Genomic DNA, 25,448 nt, shown 5'->3' with positions numbered 1-25,448 from the left:
CCTGAACAATGCTGCCAACTTCTGTCCAGAGTTCTTCTGGGACCCTGTCTACGAAGTCCAGTCCCTTGAATCTATTCTTCACCTCCACTGCATATTCCTTAGGAATATTAGTGAGCTCATATCTAGCTGATCTGTGGGTCTTCCCTAATCTCTTTAGTCTGATCCTAAATTGTGCAGTAAGAAGTTCGTGATCGGAACTACAGTCAGCTCCAGGTCTTGTTTTTACCGACTGTATAGATGTCTGCCACCTTTGGTTGCAAGGGATGTAGTCAATCTGATTTCGGTGTTGTCCATCTGGTGAAGTCCATGTATAAAGCCGTCTCTTAGGTTGTTGGAAGAGAGTGTTTGTTATGCAGAGTGAGTTGTCTTGGCAACATTCTATCAGCCTATGTCCTGCTTCATTTTGTTCTCCCAGGCCATGCTTACCTGTAATTCCAGGTGTCATTAGACTGCCCACCTTAGCATTCCAGTCTCTTGTGATGAAAATAACATCTCTTTTAGGCGTGTTGTCCAGTAAGTGCTGCAGATCCTCATAGAACTGCTCTACTTCAGCTTCTTCAGCATCTGTGGTTGGGGCGTATATTTGGATCACTGTGATGTTAGATGGCTTGCCCTGAATTCGAATTGAGATCATTCTATCATTTTTTGGATTGTATCCAAGCACTGCTTTAGTCACTTTACTATTAATTATGAAGGCTACCATTTCTTCTGTGGTCCTTTTGTCCATAGTAGTAGATCTGGTGGTCATTTGATGTGAAGTGGCCCATTCCAGTCCATTTCAGTTCACTGACACCCAAAATGTCTATCTTTAATCTTGACATCTCACCAATAACCACATCCAATTTGCCCTGGCTCATAGATCTTACATTCCAGGTTCCAATGGTGTGTTGATCCTTAGAACATCAGATTCGCCGTTCACCACCAGCACCGTTGGCCCCTAGCTGTCTTTTCGGCTTTGAGCTAGCTGCGTCATCACATCTGGGGCTAGTTGAACTCATCCTCTGTTCCTCCCCAGTAGCATTTTGACCATCTTCCGACCTGGGGATCTCATCTTCCGATGGTATACGGACATATCTCTGGTTGTACTGATCCATTTAGTTTTCACGGCAAGAATACTGGGGTGGGTTGCCATTACCTTCCCCAGGGATCGCATTTAGTTTGACTTCTCTGTCATGACCTTCCCGTCTTGGGTGGCCCTTCACGGTTTAGGTCATGGCATCATTGAGGTGCTCAAGCTCCAGCACCACGACAAGATAACGATCCTTTGCTGAAGACCAGATCATTATTGAGATGAAATACCAAGGCAAACTGTCCTAACAGCCAGGAAACACGCTGAGACAAGGAACTGGTCTCTAATGTTTATTGCTAGTACATAACAGGAATCCTAACAAACTGAAGAAGCGTGGGAAAAACCCAGACATATAAACCCCAAAGGTTAAGGCGGTCCCGATCTGTGTCTCTTTGAATGGCTGACCAATTCCTCAGTGCTACGCATGCGCTTAACAGTCTGGATGGGAGCCCCCTGCTCGCCATTCTTACTCATGACATCACCCTCCCCTCCAGATTCACATTCCATTTCAGCCCCCTCCCCTCCAGAGTCTTGATAAGATTTGGCGTCTGCTTCTAAGGTTCCATGGGAACTGGGCAACGATGGAAGGTCTTCAAAGGAAAACTCCTCCACGGACGAATCAGTGCTGCTCTCCAGGTCTGATAACGCTTCTGGGCCAGGTGGCTGCTGCTGGAAAACATCTAGATAATTAGAAAAGTCATCCCCCCTCCCCCCTGGGAAATGCAAGCCCGAGGTGGAGGGCTGCGGCTCCCCCACCTCCTCTGTAACTGGAGTGAAGGCTTCAGGCGGGGGGGGGGGGGAAGGTGCACACTCACGAACTCTTCTGCTTGGGTTTGTGAGGAAAAAGCTGATGAAAACGATGAACCAGTGCTGGTGCATGCACATCTCTGGCATTCTCCCACGTGCGCTCTTCCTCAGGGTACCCTTTCCAGTGTATGAAATATTGGATGCCCTTTCCCCTCCTCCTAGAGTCCAGAATTTCCTCAACTTCGTACTCCTCCTCTCCCTCCACAATTACTGGAGGTGGGGGGGGGGCAGTTGCGATCGCAAGGCACTTGGGGGAGGGTCTTTGGCTAGCAAGGCTCTGTGAAACAATGGATGGACTTTCATGGATGGTGGGAGCTGTAAATGATAAGCCACTGGATTTATCTGCTGCGCCACAGTGAAAGGGCCCACAGACTTAGAGTCCAACTTCTTGGAGGGTCTGGTAGAGTTCAAAAACTTGGTAGAGAGCCACACTTTGTCTCCTACTGCAATCGCTGGCCCTTCCTGTCTGTGAGCATCTGCCGCCCTCTTGTAAGCACTCTTTGCCCTGTTCAGCTGCTCCTTTAACAACTCCTGTGCGGCTTGTTGCTCTTTAAGAAAATCAGCCGCGGCTGGAACAGTTCCCTGCTGGGAGGAGGTGGGCAACACCCGAGGGTTAACCCCATAGAGTGCCTGGAAAGGGGACATCTTGATAGAGGACTGTACAGAATTATTATATGTAAATTCTGCCATGGGTAGCAGGGCTGGCCAATTGTCTTGCCGATAAGTGGTGTAACACCTGAGATACTGCTGTAACCACTGGTTAATTTTCTCGGCTTGCCCATTACTGGCAGGATGATGCGCTGATGACAGGTGGATCTGGACCCCTAATGACTGGAAAAGGGCCCTCCAGAACCTGGAAGTGAACTGTGGGCCTCTGTCACTCACCAAGTGATTCACCATGCCTCTATACCTAAAAACGTGGTCCATGAACAACTGCGCTGTGGCTGGTGCAGATGGGAGGCCCTTGCAAGGAATAAAATGTGCCATCTTTGTGAAAAGGTCCACCACCACCAGTATGGAAGTCAGCCCCTGGACCGGGGGTAAATCAGTGATGAAATCCATGGAGATAGTATCCCAAGGCTGACTAGGGGTGCGTAGGGGTTGCAAGAGTCCTGTGGGCTTTCCTGGGAGATGCTTGGCTCGTCTGCAGGTGTGACAAGAAGCAACGTAACCCTTTATGTCTGCAACCATCTTAGGCCACCAGTAGTCTCTCAGAGCTCTATGGAGAGTTTTGAAAACGCCTCCGTGGCCTGCCGTTTGGTGGTCATGACACAGTCTCAGTACTTCTTCCCTCAATGAAGGGGGAATATACAATCGCCCACTATGCCAGAGGATTCCTGCCTCCACATTGAATGGGGAGGCAGTGTCTTGCGGGGCCCTCTGGAGGTCATCCATCCTGGCCCTGGCATATGGGTCCTGTTGCTGCTGAGCTCTGACTCTTGTAAATAGGTCCTCTGCTTGTCTGCCTGCTGCTAAAATCTCTGTCTAGCTCCCCCTCATAGACTGATCAAAGTTGTGAGGTTGTAATATGGTAGCCTGTACCTCCTGGTGAGTGGCGGAGTTTGCCTGAAAGGATCGAGACAGGGCGTCTGCCAAGCAGTTTTGCGCCCCGGGCACATAAGAAATAACAAAATTGAAATGGGAGAAAAACTGGCTCCATCTGATCTGGCGTGGGGTGAGGGTTCTGGTGTTTTGTAGAAGCTGTAAATTCTTGTGATCGGTGCAAACTTTCACAGGAAAGGTCGCCCCTTCTAGCCAGTGCCTCCACTCTTGGAATGCTGCTTTAATTGCCAGCAACTCCTTGTTAAAAACATCATAGTTTCTCTCTGCTGGTGAGAGCAGGCGTGAAAAAAAGGCACAAGGAAGCAATGTATTCTCGGCTTTGTATATTGCAATAACACTGCCCCAATGGCAATATCGGAAGCATCTGAATGCATGATGAATTGTTTCGTGGGATCAGGGTGTCTTAACAGCGGCTGGGATGCAAAGAGCTGCTTAAATTCTTGGAAGGCTGCTTGCTGTCTCTCCCCCCAAATGAATTTTGCTCCTTTCTTCAAAAGCTGTGTGAGGGGTCTAGCAAGATCACTATAGCGTTTTATAAAATGCCTATAGAAATTACAAAATCCTAACAGCCTTTGTACATCTTTAACACTTCGGGGAGGTGGCCAAGAGAGAATTGCCTGGACCTTAGAAGGATCCATGGATATGCCTTCTGTTGAGACTTTATAGCCCAGGAAATGTAATTCAGTTAAATCAAAGGCACACTTCTCTAGCTTGGCGAACAGCCTGTTCTCTCTCAGTCTTTGCAAGACATTACGTACATGGGTTACATGAGTTGTAGCATCCTCAGAGAAAATTAATATGTCATCTAGATAAATGACCAGATACTTCATCTAGTAAATCAGAGAAAACTTGATTCATAAATCTGGAAAATATGGCTCCTGCATTAGACAAGCCAAAGGGCATAACAAGGTACTCAAATTTTCCAAACCTGGTGTCGAAAGCAGTCAGGTATTCGTGCCCCTCTTTCACCCGGATCAGATTGTACGCACTCCTGAGATCCAACCTGGTAAAAATGCGTGCCTTCTGTAAGAGATCTAGCAGATCCGAGATTAAGGGCAGAGGATAGGATTCTCTTTTTGTTTGTTTATTTAAAAAACTGAAGTCGTGGACCACTCTCATGGGTGTCTCCTGGGTTGCAGGTGCCAACGGGTCAGGCTTCTTTGGTACGAAGAAGGTAGGAGCAGACGCTGGGGAAGTAGATGGTCGGATGAAACCCTTTTGGAGATTGGAGTCCAAGTAATCCTTTAAGGTGGCTAGTTCCTTGGGGGACATGGGATATTGTTTCCTTGCTGGAATCTTGGCTCCTGGTATCAACTCAATGGTGCAGTCACAGTCCCTATGGGGGGGGGTAGTGCTGTGGCCTCTTGTTCGCTGAAAACATCTGCAAAATCTGCATACTTGGTTGGCAAGTGGACTCCCCCTGCTACCGTGACTGCGTTGGTTGCTGGAGAGCGTGGAGCGGCTTGAATCTTGTGGTGCTGGCATTCCTTAGCTGGGAAGGAGATTGCTCCTGTAGTCCAGTTCAGCAACAGGTTGTGGATCCTCAGCCAAGGCGTGCCTAGGATTACCGGCACATTTAGCGATGCAGTAACATAAAGCTGGATCCATTCGGTGTGGTCTCCCGTTGTCAGTTGCACCGGTTCTGTGAGCCTTCTAATCGGCCCTGCCTTGAGGGGCTGGCCGTCAATGGTCTCCACTTCTATGGGGCATGGCAATTCTCTGGTCGGGATGTTGAAGTCCTGTACAGTCTGCACATCAATAAAATTGGTTGAAGCTCCGGAATCCACGATGGCCTCTAGCTTGATCTGGTGCTCTGGGGTGATGTGCATGATTACGGGTAAGTAGTAAAAGGCTTGCCTGGAATCTTCGGAATGAGCCCTTCTTAATTGATTGATGGTCTCCCTGCTGAGCTCTGTGGAGGGAGACCGATGGAGTTTCCCTGGTTGGAAGCAGAGGCGGAGATGGTTCCTGTTTCAGCTGCTTGCCTTGGGGCTCTTACTGGAGTTGCTTGGCCTCTCGCTGGGCAAGCTCTCACCATGTGCCCCTGGGCTCCGCAGTAGAAACACAGGGCTCTCTCTCTCCTTCTCTGCCTCTCAGCCTCGGAAATCAGTCTCCTGCTTGCCCCAATCTGCATGGGCTCCTCTTGTGCTGAGTGAGAGGATGCTACGGAGAGAGCTGGAAATCCTGAAAACGCTCTGAGGGTCCTGTTTCTCCCCGGTTGCATCTGCCTGAGCTCTTCTAGTCTGGCATCTATGACCACCGATAACTGATATAAGGCTTCTAGGGTAGCTGGTGTTCCCTGGCGCACTAATTCATTCTTAATTTCCTCATCCAGCCCTTGTTTGAATTGGTCTTTTAATGCACTCTCATTCCAGTCCAGATCTCCTGCTAACAACTTGAAATCAGCAATGTAGATTCCCACCCTCTTGTTACCTTGCTTGAGCTTTCAAATCTCTCGGCTGGCCGTGGCCTCTCTGATCGGGTCGTCAAAGTGTGCTCGGAACCCTGCCAAAAAATTCTGGTAGTCGTTGAGAATCGGTTCGTTGTTCTCCACCATGGGAATAGCCCATTTGGCTGCTGGTCCCTTTAGCAGACCTAGGATGAAGGTGACTCTGGTTCTGTCTGTGGGGAACTCTGCCGGTCTGCTGTCGAAGAACATAGTGCACTGTGTGAGAAAGGTTCTCAGCTGTCCTGCTTCTCCTCTAAATTTCTCTGGTAGACTACCCTGGGATCTCAAGACTACTGGCGGAGCTGCTGCTGCTGCTGCTGCTGGTTGTGGGTTAATCGGAGCTGGTTGTTGTAACTGCTGTAGCATGGCAGCTTGTAATGTGTTGATTTGGAGATCTACTTGTTGTTGGTGTTGTTGCAGGGCTGCTGCCAATTGTTGGATGGCAAGCCGCATTTCTTGGTTTTCTGAAGACATTTCCAAACGTCTCTCCCTAATTTCTTGTTCCTCCCTCTTTCGATGGGAGTAGGAGTTTGTTAGGATTGATGTCCTAACAGCCAGGAAACACGCTGAGACAAGGAACTGGTCTCTAATGTTTATTGCTAGTACATAACAGGAATCCTAACAAACTGAAGAAGCATGGGAAAACCCCAGAGCACCAGACATATAACCCCCAAGGGTTAAGGCGGTCCCGATCTGTGTCTCTTTGAATGGCTGACCAATTCCTCAGTGCTACGCATGCGCTTAACAGTCTGGATGGGAGCCCCCTGCTTGCCATCCTTACTCATGACACAAACTGTGTGAATGCATGGAGCTAACTTGTAAAGCAATACAAGAATGAATTAAATCCATTATCACATGGAATTTAAGATGCCTTATTTTTAATTGTAATTCCAATTTTTCTAGCATGAGCAGAAATTGCAGTATCTTAAATTCTTATCCTAAAACTGAACTGTAAAACAATGAAAAACTATAAATATTTTATGTGACCTTAGCAATCTAATATCAGAATCCTGAATATCTTAGATCTGAAAACCTCACTCCCTCCATTGAGGTTTTGGTTCCAGTCAGTTGATGTACAGTTGTTGCTCTATACATTTATATGTTGTGTTTTTAATTATTTTATTAATTGTATTATTTTTGGTCTGTTTTTACTTTATTGTACACTGCTCAGGATTGTAAGAATTGGGTGGGTAACAAATACAGTACATTATTAAACATATAAGTAACTTAGGCAGTTCCAAAATTCCAGGTAATCTGAATACCATCATCTAATGCTGGAGCGTGTCATATAGTTCGTAATAGTTTCTTCCTGTTAAATTATTTGTTTATAGCATTTTAATAATATTTTTATATACTCCTATATCTTTTCACAAAAAACTTTTTTTAATCTTTCTTGTTTAGATGCTGTGGATGGAAGTGAACTTAAACAGTTCTTTGAGATCAACTATTCTCTAATTTATTTTATCTTCTATGAAAATTTTGTAACAGTGGAAACCAGCTTGAAACAAAGAGGTAAGAATGTTTTAAGATGCTTAATACTGTCCTATTTTCTGTACCATATAAATCTCTGTATATCTCAACTTCAGTAATTGATAGCAGACTGATAGAAATTGGAGAAGTCTAGCTAACCTAAAAGATTGCAGTTGCCAGGACCATAATCTCACGAAGATAGCCCTTCAAAAAATTGTCTTTGAGATGGTTTGCAAGTTGTTTTACTATTTATTTATTAAATTTATATCCTACCATTCTATCCATACAACACTCAAGGGAGCTTACAGCAATAAAAATGCATTTTAGCATAATAAAACAAGATAATTAAAATTTAAAAAAATCAATATCAATAAAATCAATTCAATTAATTAAAAGCTTAGTGAAATAAATGTGTTTTTTTCCTGCCATTTTTCTATGTACTGGGAGAGTAGAACCATGCAGAACTGTATGGTGAATGCATTCTGTTGTCTAGCGTCCATGCGAGTGAAGGCCCTGTCAAGATTAGTAAACTTCTGGTAATTAAGGGGATCTTCAAAATAGCCTCTCCTACTGATCTGAGTAATGGGCATGTACAAAGTGGTTTAATATGCTCAATCAGTCTAGTTTGAGGAAGGTTTCTTTCTTTTTTTTTGATATAGTAAGGAGTTACTGTGCACAAGCTGTTTCAGCATGAGCACATGGCAATTAATATATGAAATTAATGGGGGGTTTTAAAGTCTTACGCACCATTTTGGGAGAAGCTAAGTCTATAAAAATATATTCAATTTGAACTTTAGTGGAACTAGATTGTTGGTGCTTAACAGCAATAACGTTGCAGAACATATTCAAAACCATTATCTTATTAATTGCTGGACACACAGTTTTTGAAGTATACATCAAACTTCCCTTGGCAGTAACTGAGGCCCTTAGCACACAGTATTTTGTGTTTAAATTATTATCTGGGGTTTCTCTTTTTGCTTTGTTAAAACCAACTAAAATAGTATAGAAAGATCACAATTAGATTAGTAGAGAATAGCATTCATGCAATGAAATTTTCTACATCAAGGCTTGAATAGTTCAATGCATCAAAGCCAATATTACTGAGATAAAACTACATAGTTGCATGATACTTCCAGTATCTGAAATACCTGTCCTGTTCAGACTATGAGGCAGCTAGGCAGGTTTATTATCAAAAATACTCTTTTTTAAATAACTATTTACAATAAATAAGTCCTTATGGTCAAGAGGTAGGCTGGTTCCAATCAAAACCAACTGGATAACAGCGAGGAAACCGGCAAGGTTGCAGGAGAAGACTGTGGTAAAACAGCGGAGCAGGATTCGTTGACGGGAGCTGGAAGACTGGAAGAAACTAGGGCGCGTGGCACCACTGGAACTATAGACGATTGGACGCGATCTAAAACACCACTTGAACTAGGCTGGCACCGGAGAACGGGGGAAGACCGAACTGGAACCACTGGGCAAGGCTTGGCTATTGAGGCAGGACTGGGCCAAACTAGGCAACTCAGACTGGACTGAATACACTGGGCTGGAGACTCGGAATGAGGCTGATAACTCAAAGCAAGACTGGACTTGGCTGGAGATTTCGGGCTGGGCTGGAAGCTTAGCACATGGACTGGACTGGAGGTTCTTGACTAGGCGAAGAGCTTGAAACACAGCTGGACTGGACCACAAGCCTTGATTGAAAACCCAATTTGCAACAAGATAGATCTGAAGTTCCTGAACAATGTTGGGCGACCTGGGTGGAGCTAGGCTGGGCTGGAGATCCAGGGCAAGGCTGAAGGTCCAAAGCACAACGAAGCTGTACTGGAGACTGGACAAGGCTGGGAGCTGGAAGCGTGGCAAGGCTGAACTGGAGATTCCGGGCAAGGCTGAGGACTTGAAGCATGACGAAGCTGGACTAGAGACTCTGGACACAGCTGGAAACTCGAAGCAAGGCTGGAAGCGTGTCCGGAACGCGCACAATGACGAAGAGGTCCAAAGCTGGACGCAAGGCTGAGGTTGCTGGGTTCAGTAGGGAGAAGATCCTCTGCAGCAGTGGTTGCAGGATCCATGCCCTCTCTGATAGGAAACACTGGCGCTGATACCCCTCCGGATACAGACGATGTTTCCAACACAGGTAAGGACTCTTCTGCTGGAACTGCGAGCTTGAAGGATCGATTGTCTCAGCTTGCTCTTCGCGTGTCTGCCTTTCATGCCCATCCTTTGCACGCCTATTCCCTTCTGCAGCCAATTGGGCTGCCTTCTCCTTCATGAGCTTTTCGGCACGTCTTTTGCGCGTGCTGATTGGAGGATTCAAATTTTCCTCCAAAGACTGACTAACCAGCGTCTGTGAATTCTCCCCTTCCTCCCCTGAATTAAAGCATAAATGTAGTAAGTAATTTAAAGGAAAGTAAAATTGAAAAGTTAGCAATGATTATTCAGAGAGGTATGACAAATCATTAAAAAAGAACAAGGGGTTGTAGAGGAAAATGCAAATTTAAGCTTAGAATGGGATGCAGGGTATGGCTAAACCAAGATGTGATTGCTGGAATACTTAAGGTTTATAAGGTGCACATTAGACATGGAACAATGTAAAATATTATGATACTTCTTCAGGTAAACAGTGTAAGGGCATTCTGTAGGAAGGATGGAGAAAAGTGAAGTTTTTGCTGAGTATGTAAAAAAAAACTCCAATAAACAAGAATGTTTGAAAGAAATGAAGCACAGCATTTGTGCAGGTGACAGTGTGAAGTCTGATTTTTTTGTTGTTACTGAGAACCTGTTCTGGCTCCCTGACCAAAACAATGACAGTGATCTTGAAATAAAAGAAGAAAATGGAGAGAGAGCAAAGAAGTAGGGAACACTGATGCAGTGATTAATCTCAGATGCCTTCGCAGTGATAGGCGGATATCCATTCAAAGCATGGAAAAAGCCATAGTTCCCAGATGAACTGCTCTGATGTAGCGGTAATGCTAAGCTAAGGTTTAATATTACGTGCACATCCAAGGCAAACCTTGCACTCGTGTATTGCCCCCTTTTTGTTTCATCAACAACATTCACAACATTAAAATTAGCTTCATTCAGTGCTTTCTGAGCAAAAAGATCGATCAAAAAGCAAATAACAACAACAGCTATGCTCATTATATCCAAGCTAGATGAATTTTGGTTAGTCTAAAATCTTATTATCCTGGCTTGTTTGAATTAACTAAAACAAAGTTAATAGGTGTAACTGGGACCTCTGATTAATTTATTTTAAAAATGACTCTTGAAAGATACTACCAGGAGCAACTGTGCAACAGCATAACTTTGGACTTCAGAACTTTAGGAAGGAAGCTGAAAAGTTTGGGAACTCAAGTGGTGTCCTTTTTCAATCTTCCACTCTGTAGAAGAGAACTGCAAAGAGAAAAGAGTATTGTAGATGAACAACTAGCTTCAGAAAGGGTGGGGATGGAAATGTTTGGATTTTGGGAGGATGGTCTAGATAATAAACTTTTGGCATAAGTTGGATTGCTCTTCACAAAAGACTAAGAAGAATGTGGTTGGATTAAGAATTTGAATTTGATCAGATGGACTTATTTCTGAATTCTGGCGGAGTTAAAGATGGACATCCGGAAGAACTTCAGATAAGAACTTACACATTGAAAGAATAATTAAACTCGGGTATATTAAACAAATCAATGAAATTTCTGGAAGAATATTGACCCATAAAGTCCATCAAATTAATTGTATGTTTCTAATACTCAGAATATGGGAAATATCCAAGATGAAACATGTAGTCTTATTTCAGAAAGGCAATTATTAGTATAACCTGATGGTGATTCTCATGACTGAATACATCTGTGGAATGATTCAGCTTGTTCAACAGGAACAAAATACAAAGGGAGGAAGAGTTGCACTTCATGTTAAAACTATGCACATGTGTGCAGAAATCCAAAGAAATTAACTTGGCGGTGATTTGAGAATCTCTGGGTTAAAATAAGTTAGAAGAATGAATAAAATGAGCACAATTGTTCCTATCTATTATTGACACTCAAACTAAAGCGAAGATCTGAATGATGCTTTCCAAAACCAAATTGCAGATCTTTTAAAGAAGTCATGGTATGAGATTTTAATTATATTAAGAACTGCTGGAATTCTTGATTTTAAGAGAAACCAAAGGTGAGTGCACTCAAATGGTGTCATGGACTTCAAGAAATGGAATTTTAATAAACGTAGAGCAGCAAGACAGTTCTGTATCTAGAGAAACTAATAAGAAAATGAGCTCAAGATGAGTGGGAGCTTCTATAAAAGGATATATTAAAAATAAGGTTGAAAGGAATTCTTCTGCCCCCCCAAGGAGAACGGCTGAAGAAGCCAGAGTGGCCACATAAAAATCTGAATAAATATTTGAAAACAAAACAAAAAATACAGATAGAGGTTGCTACCAGTGACCATGGCTAATTGTTAAAAATGAGTAGGGCTGAGTTTATTAACTACTAACCCATAAGCCCCCTGAACATAAATCAACTATACACTAGGCACATATATTGGAAACTAGGACTGGTTGGAGCAGAGCATTCAGGCCAGGGAACTAGCAGGCTTTAATTCAGGATGTTCTGTTATAGGGTAAGCATTGGTTTTACAATATATGGTCAGATATGCTCTAGAAAACCCAAAGCTGTGTTATAAATCAATTTGTCAATTTTAATTGCAGTTTTGATTTTATTTGAAGAAAAGTCTCATGGCATAAGCTTAGCACTTTTTCCTGCTTAACTTCAGACTCCATCTGAACACAAACCTGTGAGAAAGATGCAGTCCTTTGGCACATTTACAAGTTGTACCCTGACCCAGGAAGGGGTTAAGCAAGGATGTTTGTTAACCTCTTTACTTTTTAAGCCCTACATTGACTCCTAAATCATATCCCTTTTAAAGATACTGGTAAAAGTTTTCTAGTACTACTCTATAATTAAGATGCTATGATCCTCTTATAGACACTGGTTAGCCCTTGCTGAATATTTCATTGGTATTGATTTTCTGATCAATTATCAGAAGATTATGGTCTTTGCCCCAAGCCCCAAGATGAACAGTTAGAACATCCAGGACATCATCACTGAACAGGTTAAGTGCTTTATATATATGGGGCTTGTATTCCATACTTCAGCCAAGAAGAGGGCCTAGGTTAAAAATACAGTGTAGATAGCACACAAACAGTGTAGATTGCTGCAGATATCTAAAGCTTCTTCTGTGTTAAAAGAGGGAGTTTTGTGTCTGCTAAATTAAATTATTTGAAGCTTATTTCTTAGCATCTATTCTAGTTAAGCCCATATCCCAATTAGTGTCCCCTGGAAACTGCCCAGTCCAAATTGTAAGGATAGTGCTTCAGGTCCTTAAGTGTCTCATACACCATTTTATGGTTAGAGACTGGCCAAAGTGGAGACCCATGCCTGTCTGTTAAATCTTTGATCTTTGGCTAAAGCTTATAGTTCAATGTGCCTGGTTCTTTTAATAGTTTGTGATAAATTCAATTTGGCCTGGAAGTAGATTCTGTTGGATAAAATGTGGGCCTATACTTTTTTGTCCATGAGTTATAATCAAGCTAGAGTAGTACTTAAACTGCAAATCTTGGGTGTAGAGTGGCAGAATTAGTTGAATATAGTCAATGATGTTAGGAACCTTAGTCTGAATTGAAGGCTGCAGCTAACCTGTTATCTCACCACCCTGGAATTGCAGGACTGAGTGCCTCTGGGTTTTGGGGCCCTCTGGTTCAGGGATTATGCCATCTTTGGTATTGGATGGGGTTGTGCTTCCCCAAACAGACCTGGTGTGCAATCTGGGGGTCCTCCTAGACTCGCAACTCCTGCTCAAAGAGCAGGCAGCAGTTGCGGCTAGGAGGGCCTTTGCACAGCTTCGTGTTGTGTGCCAGTTGCACCCATTCCCACAGTCACTCATGCCCTGGTCACCTCCTGGATGGACTACTGGTGTGCTTTACATGGGGCTGCCCTTGAGGACTATCCGGAAGCTTCAGCTTGTGCAAAATGTGGTGGCACAGGCAGTTATGTGTGCCCCTAGAATGGCACATGTTACACCCCTGTTCCACGAGCTGCATGGGTTGCCAGTTTGCTTCCGCGCCCAATTCAACATCCTGGTTTTGACCTTTAAAGCCGTACATGGCATGGGGCTGGGTTATTTAAGTCAACACCTCTCCCTGATTACATCTTCCCACCCTATCAGGTCCAGCAGAAGAGGTATGTTGTTGGTCCCGTCTATGAAATAGTTACAGTACATCTGGCAGGACCCAGGAGGCAGGCCTTTTCTGCCCTGGCACCCACCCTGTGGAACATCACTCCCCTCCCCCTGAGATGAGACTGGCTCCATCCTTGGTAGCGTTCTGGAAGTCCCTCAAAACATGGTTGTGTCAACAGGCTTGGGGATCTCCAGGAAGTGGTGTGTTAGTGAGGTGGCTGCATTGTCTATGACATCCAACTCACTGCAGGTCTGTTAATGGTGATACTGATCGATGTTTTTAATTGTAGAATTCTTTGTAATAATATTTATTTTACGGTTCATTTTTATTGTACGCTGCCCAGAGCCATGTTTTGTGAGAAGGGTGGCTATATAAATACGATTAAATAAATAAATAAAATAACCAGAATTTTTTTCAGAATGCTGCTGATTCTGCTAGTTTCCAGTCTAAAAGGATTGTTCGTCTATGGCTTTTGTGTGTAGGATGTAGCTCAGAGTAGGAATTAGAGCAAACAGTGAAGAAAAGATCAGTAGAAATGTGTTTATTGTGATTACTTTGTATACATGTTAACATTAATTATTTCAAACCTTAATTATAGTTTCATATGTAGGCTTACTTATGAGTGCAGTTACCTTGAAAGTTAACACCATATTTACCCCAAAGGATGACGTCTCTGAATATAAGTGTTTCTCCTCCTGTATCACCTCCTAAAGAGTCAAGAGAAGTTTAGGGAGAAAAATATTTATCTGCCTCCATTACTTTAATCTCAGTGAATGTGGCAGCCCTCCCATATTACTGCTAAACTGCAGAAGAATATTCTTTTTTTTTTCAAGTAAATGCAGTATTTGCTCTTTTTTTCTACCCCTTCAGGGAATAAATCTCAAAGGGAAGAGTTGGATTCCATTCTTTTTCTTTTTGAAGTAAGTTATCCATTTTCAATATTTACTGAGCATTATAGTTGCATGGGTTTCAGTTGTTTAAGTAAATGATAGAAATATGGCAATATAATCAGCCAGTGTCTTGTTAGGCAGTATGTGGAATGCAAGCAACCAAGTCGCAGTTAAAAGGAGGGAGAAGGAGAGAGAAGAGACTTAGAGGCAGACTCTTAACTATTTCAGGAACATAAGTTTCCATTTTGCAGGTTCTAGCCAGAACATTTATGAAACTGTCAACCAGCTCTGTGAGCACATCTAAATATCTATCAAAGTAGATACCTAGATGGTCAAAACATGAGGCAATAAAGTGAATAATGACATGATCAAATAGAAGGAGTTAAGTGAAAATTCTTGCCTCTAATTAACCAGGACAAGACTGATTTGTTCATTAATTAGAAGTTATACTTGTATCTGTGTCTGACCAAGAAAATTGATCTGACAAATTAATCAGCTATCTGTCTTTGTGAAATGTAGCCAACACCCAAATACTTAGCCAAATGTTAAAAATAAATTAATATTTCCTCATTTTTTAAAAATGACTATTGTAACATTTTCTTAGGAATCAGCTTAACAGTGGGACTTTAAGCAATAGATCAGAACATCTCATGAATTCTAGGAAAATGCCAGCAATCTTACCTGTGGTTGCTTGTCAGGTATCATAACAGACCAAGAGGCCTTTCAAAATCAAAGTTTCAGATTTAGATCAAGTCCAGGGTTCCATGGATATACAGAATGTGTCATAAATAGAAGGGATCTGTAATATATCCCCATTAGTTTTGTTTAGCTGTGGAGGCTTTTAGTTCAAAATCTTGGTTTTTGCTTTATCCTTGTATCTCCTGATACCTTGGTATGAAAGCACTCCTGTTTCCAAATAAAGATATTCAGTGACTAGGATTGACATTGTTCAGAGCTTCCGTTCTCTATGTCACTGGGTAGTAAGCAGAGATAGTACCTTTTCTGCTGTGAAGTCCTATTTTGAATATTTAAAACACTGTACCTACATAATTGATAAATGGGTGCAAATAATGGAATTAAGAAGGACACAGATACATGCATATCACAAAAAACTAAATTCCTGTGAATCATCTCTCACTCTTGGAGCTAATCTGGAATAATTTTAGCATATGAAAGAATAGATTTTCCACACATACACATACATAAATACACACACCTGCACACTTACTGTATGTATTTGTTTATTTGTTTGTTTATTATGGCCTCCAAGTTGGAAAAACTTAAAGTGGCTTACATAAAAATTAATAAAAACAATCAGAATGCACAAAGTATAAAAAAATAAGCAGTGCTAAGGGGAAAGGCATTAAAAACAGTTTCAGCCATTTCATCATCAGTCCTCACTTGGCAGGATCACAAAACACCTTGTCAATGCCTAAATATTTTAATTACCAAGGTGATACAGTTAAAACTTCATCTTTTAAATAGTGTATTAAAAAAGGGAGAAATTAAAAGGTGTAACACTGTTTTAAAAACCAATTGTCTCCTCTATCTCCTCAACAATAGGTTTCTAAGCAATATATGGACTGTGGAAAAGGTGGCAACGTTAATAGAATAACTGTACATCCCGAACATTACTATTATTCAGTCATTTTGGATTCATTCTCATTGCAGATACACAGTTACAGGGAATGGGAGCAGAACGATATGTCTGCAACACTAATTCATTCGTTGTTAGATTTATTTCTCACCTTTTCATTCAGGAGCTTGTAGTGGCATGTTTAGTGCTCCCTCCTATTTTTCCAACCTTGTGAGCTAGCTTGGGCTGAGAGAAACTGGCCTAAACTTATTGGGATGTAAGGAATAATATCCACACCCATAGAATTTCTTAGGGATAAAATTTTACTGTACATGTATTGGTTAAGGCTTATAAAGTACAGAACAGGAAAAGGAACATTTCTCAGTATCGGTCAGTCTCATTGCTGTCTGATCGTTAGTTCTACCTGCTAGCTGCTGAACAGTCAGGATGAAGAGAATCTTAGCCTCATCATGCCACAGGCTATTGTGTACGCACTTCTCATTACTTCGTGTGCCCCTGAAATGCCAGCCTACAGCTTCCTAAGTACCTTAAAATTGCCCTTATTTACCCCATATTTTCTGTGTCTAAAGTCAGAGGCATGTAGTGATGCCTGACTTAATCAGGGCAAAGGACAATACTAAATTTAGTAGAAATCAAACTTCTGTATAGTTCTTGATTTAACTTGCTATTTCTTTTATCAGTCCTGCTGTCACACCGATGTTTGAGAATCCAATATGAGTAAATCTCAGGCTTGGAGAGTCTAGAAGTATATGGTAGATACTAGATTCCATGTGTTTTAAAATCTGAAGAAGACTGGAGAGAAAGATGCATAACAGTTGTTACTTGTGTAGATTTACTGTGCAGATGAATTAATATGGTAGATATGCTGACAGAGGATATTATGTCTGATAAAAGAGGGGCATAAATTGTGTAGAAAACTAATGATGCAGAGTTACTGCTCCTAAGTTCTGTAACTATAGATAGATCAGGACAATGATTGGGTTTATATGTTTAACTAATTATAATGAGGCTACTTGGCTCTGCTTAGCATATTATGTGATCCTAGGTTTGAGTTTTGTGAATTATAATTTAGAGATCTAAACTATGTATGAACCAAGCTTTGGCTTATTTAACAAACCATGAATTATGAAACCATGATATAGTATAATGTGTGAATCTAGTCAGTGACTTGATGACCAGTTGCAGGGATGCTTGATTTTGAAGTTTATAGTGTCTTTGCAATTGAGGATTCTGTAGCTCTTTACTTGGGAATAATCCCCATTGAATTCTGTGGATTTACTTCTGAGTATATTGGATTACACTGTAAAATATGCAAATTAGACTAAGAAGCTGCTTTATGTTAATTTAAAACAATGAATTTTCTTAACTTCTCCAGAGAATACTGCAATTGTTACCTGAAAGAATTTTCTATCGATGGCATTTTCATAGCATAGGTAAGTATACTTCAGGTTTGGATTTAGGTTATTTATTTTAGTTCCAGATTGGATGCAGTCTCCCATTTTACCTTATAGTGCAGTTAAAGTAAAAAGATACTGTACCCTTAACGGGAAACAACAAATTGGATTGACGTGTGATATTTTACTCTTTGCACTAGAATTATTACATACTAGATTGCTTTTTCAGACGTTAAAATGTCCAATGGAAAATACTGAGGTGACCTTTATAATCTCCTGTCTTTATCTCTTTTATTTAATTTGGTATTTAAACAATTGGCTTGCTGTGTTAGAGAGACCAATGGTATTCAGGTATAACTGCATCTGGAAGTGTTAAACTATTATTATATGATGATGACATGCATCTTCTATACCAAAATTTATTGCTGTTAATTAACAGTTTGGAAATGTATCAGGTTACCCAATTAAATGGAATTAATCCTATTGGGTCCCAATAGGTTCTACTATCTGTATGGAAAATCCCACTGGTGTCTTTTTAAAATGACAAATGAAAATCAATGTGAGTAATGAATTTATAAAAACAGATAGTTAAACAAAGATTGCTTCAAGATCGGTGTGTTTACTTAGAGGTAGTCCTCTAACTTACTTATTTATTTAATTCAATTTATATAGCTGCCCAACTCACATAAGCAACAGTTTAAAAAAGTCAATGTAATAATACATGAAAAAGAAAAAGAAAAAAGAAAACACAACTAGAATAAAAAAATAGTGATCATCAACAATAAAATATGTATATCACAGGCTCACTTAACGTCCCAATCCTTACGCTTTGGAGAACAGCTAAAAGGCAGCAGGATTGGGGTCAACCTAACCTTGGGGGAATAGTGTTCCAAACAGCAGGTGCAGTGACAGAAAAGGCCTGTTTCTTTGGTCCCACCAGATGACATTCTTTAATGGATGGGACCTGGAACTTGCCCCTGTTTCCAGACCTGATGGGGTAGGTAGAGATAACTGGAGAAAGACAGTCCCCCAAATATCCTGGCCCCATAGCTATAGGGCTTTATAAGTGACAACCAGGACTTTGATTAATTATTTTTAAGTTGAGCTTATTTTAAGCAGATAGATAAAATATTAAGAACTTTTTACAGCAAGGACAACCCTCAGAATTTTTTAAAACTCTAAACTATTGTTTATCTTACAAAGGTAGGAAATTTAATTTTAGCCATAATTCTATTTTATTTCCTGCATTAAGGGTTGCAAGACATATTTGGAAAGTGTTGAACAAAGGTATAATTTTGAGCCATATGTATGTGAAAAATTTTTTGCTCCAACATAATCTCAGTTAGCATAATATATAGTAACTCTTAGTTATGGGCCACTAAAGGCATTAATATTTCAGTACTATTTGAATTCACAGTTTGGTCAAAATACATGGGCAACATCTAAACCTCCTGAATTATACTAATAATGGAATATATATTAATCCAGTCCATACTTCTCTCAGAGTTCTCTATAAACCGCTGTTTTTCAACCTCAGCAACTTTAAGCTGTGTGGACTTCATATGTTAAAATGTATGAAAAAAATAAAAAATAGGGAATTTCAGCCAAGTCAGTGTGTAAAATATAAAATACTGAGTGTTTGGTACAGTAAACAGTCTTCACCTTTGCCTTGTTGGAAAAGAAACAGGAACTTTCCTGCTCATTTCCCAGATTATTTCTCTGTTTAATATGAATTAATCCAAAGGGAAAAAAATCTCAGTTGATCTCCAAATCTAAATGTTGATATGACAAGAACTTCATTAAATTATTCCCAAGTATAATCTACTGCCAGTTGATAGAGGATATTTTTATTTATTTATTTATAAATTTACTCACCACCCATCTCCACCTCATGGGGAACTCTGGGCGGTTTACAATAATTTTCACAATATTCACAATAAGATTCCCCACTTTTTGTTTCATTATTCTTTTTTTTAGCCTCTTCTTTATATTTATATAGACCCCTCTGCTGTCTTGGATCAACTTCAGTCCCGCTCTCTCTTTGTCTTTGCACTTTTAGAGAGAGAGGTAAGAGCTTGATGACTTGCCATGTGCATGTCCTTTCCTTGCAGAATAGGACTAATTAGATCTGCTATTTTTCATCTCCTGTACAGCTATTAGCAAGTGTGTTGATAAAGTAATTTAGAAGGTAGAGTGATATAGTTGATCAGGATTCACGTTTCACATGTTAAGAAACTCCAAGTCCAATTTAAACATTAAAAGACCAATTTTTTAAATAGGAACTTTTAAAATCATTTGTTTTTATCAGCCCTGGTTGATAGAAGCTAATCTTTAATTTGAAAATTTCCTAATCCATTTTTCTTTATTTTAGGGTCAGTTTTGAAGAAACTTTTGCACACTGGAAACTGCCTTAAGGTATTTTATCACTTGCTTTAAATCTTGTATTTCTCTTAAGCACATATTCATAACATTTTGTTATGAATATGTGCTTGGTTGGTTAGTTCAAGAAAACATGTGGTATCCAATTTTCTCTGTTTCACTGCTTTTGGTCTCAGTTGTGCCCTTTTGATTGCCTCACCTGGTTGTATTCCTTAGTAGCAGCAGCCTCCACATGGCAGGAGGGTCAAAACATGCAAGATGGCAGTCACAGCAGTGTGATTTGAGCACCCCCCTTTTGTATGTGCATGAATGTTGTACTTACTGTAACTGCCATCTTCCTGTTTTGACACACATACCCCTGGCTGCTGCTGCTGCTGCTTAGTAGTAATAGAAGTGGTATATGCCCCCTATCTTTTTTTGCCAAGTCTGATAATTTTCTTTATGCCAGCAATATTTGAACTGTTTCTTCAATGAAAATATATTTCTAGAAATACCTATTTATAGAATTATGACTACCTGTGATCCAGTAAACTGATAAATTTACAACAACAGATTTCCATAGCCTAAAAATAGATGAAGAATCTCTTTAAGGTCTTTCACTTGTTATAGGATGGACTGATCTATTCATAAGAATATTAACTCGTGTTCTTAATTTGTAATGGTTAAAAAAGGGTGTTAAGTACAATATACAGCATCCTGAACAACATTTGACTCTGATTTTCCAACTATGAATGTTTTCATATTACTTTTCCCTGTTACTCCACATTTAATGAGAAAATAAGTTGGAAATGTTAGATATTAATAACCTAACTTGTTCAATTTGATTTCCTGGAGAGTTTGAACAATGTATTGCCTCCTGGACATTCCTCTTTCTGACTCCCTATATTATAAGCCTTTCCTCAGTTTAAATTCTTCGTATTTTTTTTTCTGAGCTTCCTCTTTGGTTAGTCCATCTATTAATTCCTTGTCTCCTTCACTCCTCAAATTATTCCACCTCTTCTGCTCAGCTGCTTTCCCCTCCTTCAGAATGCTGTGGTTTACAGGACTACTTCAGCCAGTTCAATACATGAATGATACAGAGTTCATATATTCCTAATACTGAAAAAAAATGCTTTTGGGATCAGTTCAAGGTATTAGTTTTAACCTTTTGAAGATGTAAATGATTTAGGGCCTGGTTATTTAAGGATCTGCCTCTTTCCAAATGCATCTTCCAGTTCATCAGATGAGTAGGAGAGACATTTCTAAAGATAACTGCCACATAAGGAGCTTGTTCAGTGTGTAAAAGGGCTTTCTTCTAGATCACGCCCAACTGAAAAATGGCTCTTTGGAGCTGCAATTGCAACTATCGTTTTTAACTTAGCTCTTAAAATTGTTTGGTGGTTTTTATGGTTTCAAATGTTTTATGACTGAAAATTATTTTTAATGTTTTATGAAATAATTTTTTAGTTTTGGAGATTATTAGATTGGTATTGCTTTATAGAAGGAAGATATACAGTAAATATTAATAAAAAGAGCAGTAAGATAAATTTAGGCGGGGGAAGTAGCAAGCAGTAAATCAAAAAAAATTTCAAGGAAACCTAGCCGTTGAGTAAGAATATTATAATTTATCAAATGCACAGGAAAAAACAATACTCTTGAGTTGATATGTAGAACACATAGTCTATTCTGCTGCTATCTTCATTTTTATGAAACAAAGGTCATTTTTTAAATTTGGCTGAACAGTCTGTTTGGATCTTTGAGGTAATTACAGGTTGAAGTAATGTCTTTGGAGCATTAAGTTCATACATAATAACAGAGAAGTTGTGTAAACTAAGCTTGTCTTCCATTCCAAACGAGAGTGTCCCCTGGTTGTATGCTATGAACTCTAGTGTATCCCAATCATGTTTACTGCAAATTTCTCATCCATCTGTTTCTAATATTTAGTCCTTTACTTGTTATCTAAAGCAGGCCAATGATGTAAGAAATTTGCATTATGGCAAATATGGATTTCTTTGTCATGGTCTGCGATACACACTGATGGAGCCTGCCTCTGTCAGAACCTGTAAGAGTCAAATTGCTAAGCTTTTCAATGGGAACCCAACCTCTGAATCTTCCTTGAGTGGAAATTCCATTATACTTTTATTTCCTTTTTTGCTACCGTAGTGATAGTTACTTTAGAATGCTTCTCTTATATTTTGTATGTGTGTGATACCTGAGTTATTGTTTCTTTTTTTCATCTTGTTATTTCTTTCTTGATTATATTTATTCTATCAGTTTGCATTGTGTTTTCCCTCTGTCATCTTTTTCCTAAAAACTCATCTCTCTTCCTCAGAATGGAGTTTATGAACTTGACTGCCACATTCGGTGAAATACAGCAGTAAACATCCCCTCATAAACAATTAACTCTTTATGCTTGGTTTACTTGAGGAGAGGACTTTTTTTTACTGCTTACAGTTTCTTTCAACATATAAAAGCCCTACCTTTCCATCTTTCCATACCTGGTCATTTGCTTTTTTGCTAAGAGTAAGAGAAATCACCATATGACTTGGTTCAGGATCCATAGATCTGTGTAAAAAGAAAAGGCAGATAGTTACTTCTAGTTTCCCTTCATTTTTGAAATAGTTTCTTAATTGTTTACCAAAACAATAGTGGCAGCAGGAGCAAGTGGATAGTGGCAGCAGGAGCAAGGCAGTAGTCTTGTGGGAAAAGTAGCCTGCATACTGCAGTTGCCGTTTGACTGGCCATGTGCTGCAGCAGCCATTTTGGTGGCTTCTTCTGTCTTTCTCCTGGGATTTCAATGGACGGGGATCAGTTCTGCATTTGAGATCCGAAGGTAGATCTGGGAGGATTATGTTGTAGCTGCTGGTTGAGATTGAGAAGATTTGGACTATCAAGAACTGTTTTGTTGGTGTGTGAGGTGGGTGAGCCTAGACCTGCCAACTGCCCTCGGGTGAAAGATGGAGGCTTTGTGGGGGTGTGGGGAGATCCTGCCTGCTAGGCCCATGGGATGTGAAGCTTTCCTTTGTAGCCCAGGTGAGAGTGGAGTGGTGGGGAGTTAGGGAGAGAGTGGACTAAGTATGGCTGTTGGATGATATGGGATGGTGGCACTGCCCAGGTTTAGGCGCTGAATGAATTTTACAGAAGTGCTGACAACTCGGTTGGGACATATCTATCCCCTGTTTGTTGGTATCTGGTTGGATGGGTCCCTTCAATGTGGGGGTGGGAAGGTGTGGAGGGTGAGACCTTGGAGAGAAGGGAGAGAGGGCAGGGAAAAGTATTGTGGTGACAGGTATGGGAAGATATGGCAGTAGACCGGGGGCAGGCTGAGGGAGGGTGGCATGAGACCAAGACCTTCATTAGCTCTAGACTCCGGCTGTTGCTACTTAACACTAGGTTGGCCTGTGGTGAAAGTGAAGAGTAGATAGGATGACCTTGATGGAGAAAGGGAAGATGCTGAGGTAATGGGTAGATAAACATTGCAGAAGACCAGATGCGGGGGGAAAGCCCCTGAAAATGTATCAGACACCGCCAAATTCACATGAAGAGAGAGAGAGGAGGAGAAGCACATTCAGACTTGCAAGATTCTGTTACAATAGCCAATCTTAATAAAAGTAATTTTAGGCACACTTGGCATCTGTTTCTTGGTCTGGTCTACCTTGTAGGCTGACATCAAGGTTTCCATATCTACAATTTGTCATAAATGAGACGGCAAGATTGGGCCATAGAGATTACCTGGGATTGCTGCCTACTTTCTTTGTTCCCTGCAGTGTAGCAGTGTCTCTGCCCAAAGTCCTCGACCTGTGATTAAGTTGACAGTTGAGTTCCCCAGGTTCATGGTTCTTTATCCTGCCTTCTCAGGGCCCAGAGTCAGAGATGGCTCAGGAGTTCAGGGCCACCATGGATGTGGTCCAACTTATTCAGGGCCCAACTCACAATGGAGGTCATTCATTAGATTTGGTTTTGTCTCAGGGCAGTGGCATTGTGCTCTGGAGTTGGCGGATATTTATATTAGTCCCTTGGCCCTGGATCACACCAACTTGGCCCCGGAGCTCTCTGCAACTGCCCCACATACCAGGGAGGAGAGGCCTATTCAATCAGTCTGCCCCAGGTGACTGATGAACCCAGTTGTCATGTTCACTGTTTCAACGTGCACTGTACATCGTAACGTTTCACATGCCATGGTGCTGACACGCGTTTCTGTTTGGGAGGGAGCTGCTGTGAAACCTTGTACCAAGCTCTGTATCTATGTTCATTTCAATGGAATGTGTTTGGGTTATGTGCTCTGTTCAAGGACTTTTCCCGCAGACCATCAGAAGCCGTTAGGAGCACCTGGGATTGTGAGCGGGGGGAGGGATTCTACGGGGGGAGGGATCTCATTTGTACCGAGGGTTTTTAGTTTGCATTTGGCACGCTTTTATCATTCTCAGCTTTATGTAATGAATGCCTATTCTAAAACACTCTCAGACTCATGAGCAGGAATGCAAAGATATCTGATTTATTAAAGAATAGTATGCAGGATCACAAAGAAAGCTGAGGTCTCTCTGGCTTAGTGGAATAGGCAGATACCCTCAGGGAGAGGCAGTCCTGCAAATAACTTGGCCTTGTACCATGCCAGGCTTTAAAAGTGATAAGCAGTACCTTGAATTGTACCCAGAAAGAAACTGGGAGCCAGTACAGCCCGTGCAGCAGTGGTGTAATATGGGCAAACTGCCACTGCATTCTTGGACCAGTTGTAACTTCCAGATGGTCTGCAAGGGCAGCCCCATGTAGATGCATTGCAGTAATCTAACTGTGAAGTGATCAAGGCATACTCCAGGTCCCTTCCCTTAAGGGAGTTGTCATCTGGCGGGACCTATTTATAGAGTTGTCATCTGGCGGGACCTTGGAAGCTTACCTTCTCCATAGTTGCCCCTGCCCTGCAGAATATCCTCCCTCCTGAGATCTGGAAGGCTCGTACCCTTCTAGTCTTCTAGAAGAAGGCCTTAAAGAGCTGGCTGTTCTGCCAAGCATTGGGCTAAGGTGAGGCTGGAGCCCAATAAATGTGAATGTTTATGTGTGGGGAATCTATTTTGGGGTGCCAGAGTTATTTTGATGCTGATTGCATGGTTCTTTTATGTTTTATTCTGTCTCTGTGAGCCTCCCAGAGTTCTTGCATATAAGATGGACCACTATGCAGTATAAATCTTGTAGGTAGGTAGGTAGGTAGGAAGATAGATATCACAAAACCCTAACTTTATGGTTGCTGGCCGTCCAAGGACTTTTTGTGCACTTCTGATCAAGATGCAGATATGATGATCTGCAGTTTGTTCTTCCCTGTATGCTGATAAAAACTGCATCTGAATTGCTTGTTAAAAGGAATTGGTAAGCAGAAAGATTAGTCAAACCATTTTCTACTAAATTTGGATGTTTGGGGAGATTCTGTGCCTTGTAAACTTAAGAAACTGACTTCCCCTTCCTCTTCAGTTTCACCCATTAAAATGGCCCACTCATAAGGAGTCAAAAACTCCTTATTTCTCTTCCTGAAAGTTAGGCTGCATCAGAAGAGGTGTTTACTTTGACTGATAGTCCAGTTGAATATCAGTTGGTGATATTCAGCAAAGAAATATAACCCATGAACTTCCTTGTGGA

At 41.0% G+C, this 25,448-nt stretch overlaps 1 protein-coding gene across 1 annotated transcript in view; it reads left to right on the top strand.

The window, feature by feature from the left end:
* The window catches only part of RALGAPA2 (Ral GTPase activating protein catalytic subunit alpha 2), a 209,898-nt gene that overhangs the window by 8,032 nt on the left and 176,418 nt on the right, over positions 1–25,448 (top strand). The window contains exons 2-5 of the mRNA XM_063298698.1: positions 7,290–7,400; positions 14,452–14,501; positions 17,444–17,501; positions 19,834–19,877. Coding sequence (XP_063154768.1) covers positions 7,290–7,400; positions 14,452–14,501; positions 17,444–17,501; positions 19,834–19,877 — 263 coding nt within the window. The remainder of the gene's footprint in view (positions 1–7,289; positions 7,401–14,451; positions 14,502–17,443; positions 17,502–19,833; positions 19,878–25,448) is intronic.

Source organism: Candoia aspera, chromosome 3 (genome assembly GCF_035149785.1).
Source record: "Candoia aspera isolate rCanAsp1 chromosome 3, rCanAsp1.hap2, whole genome shotgun sequence".
Taxonomy (NCBI): Eukaryota; Metazoa; Chordata; class Lepidosauria; order Squamata; family Boidae; genus Candoia; species Candoia aspera.
This window is presented reverse-complemented; position numbering and strand designations above follow the sequence as displayed.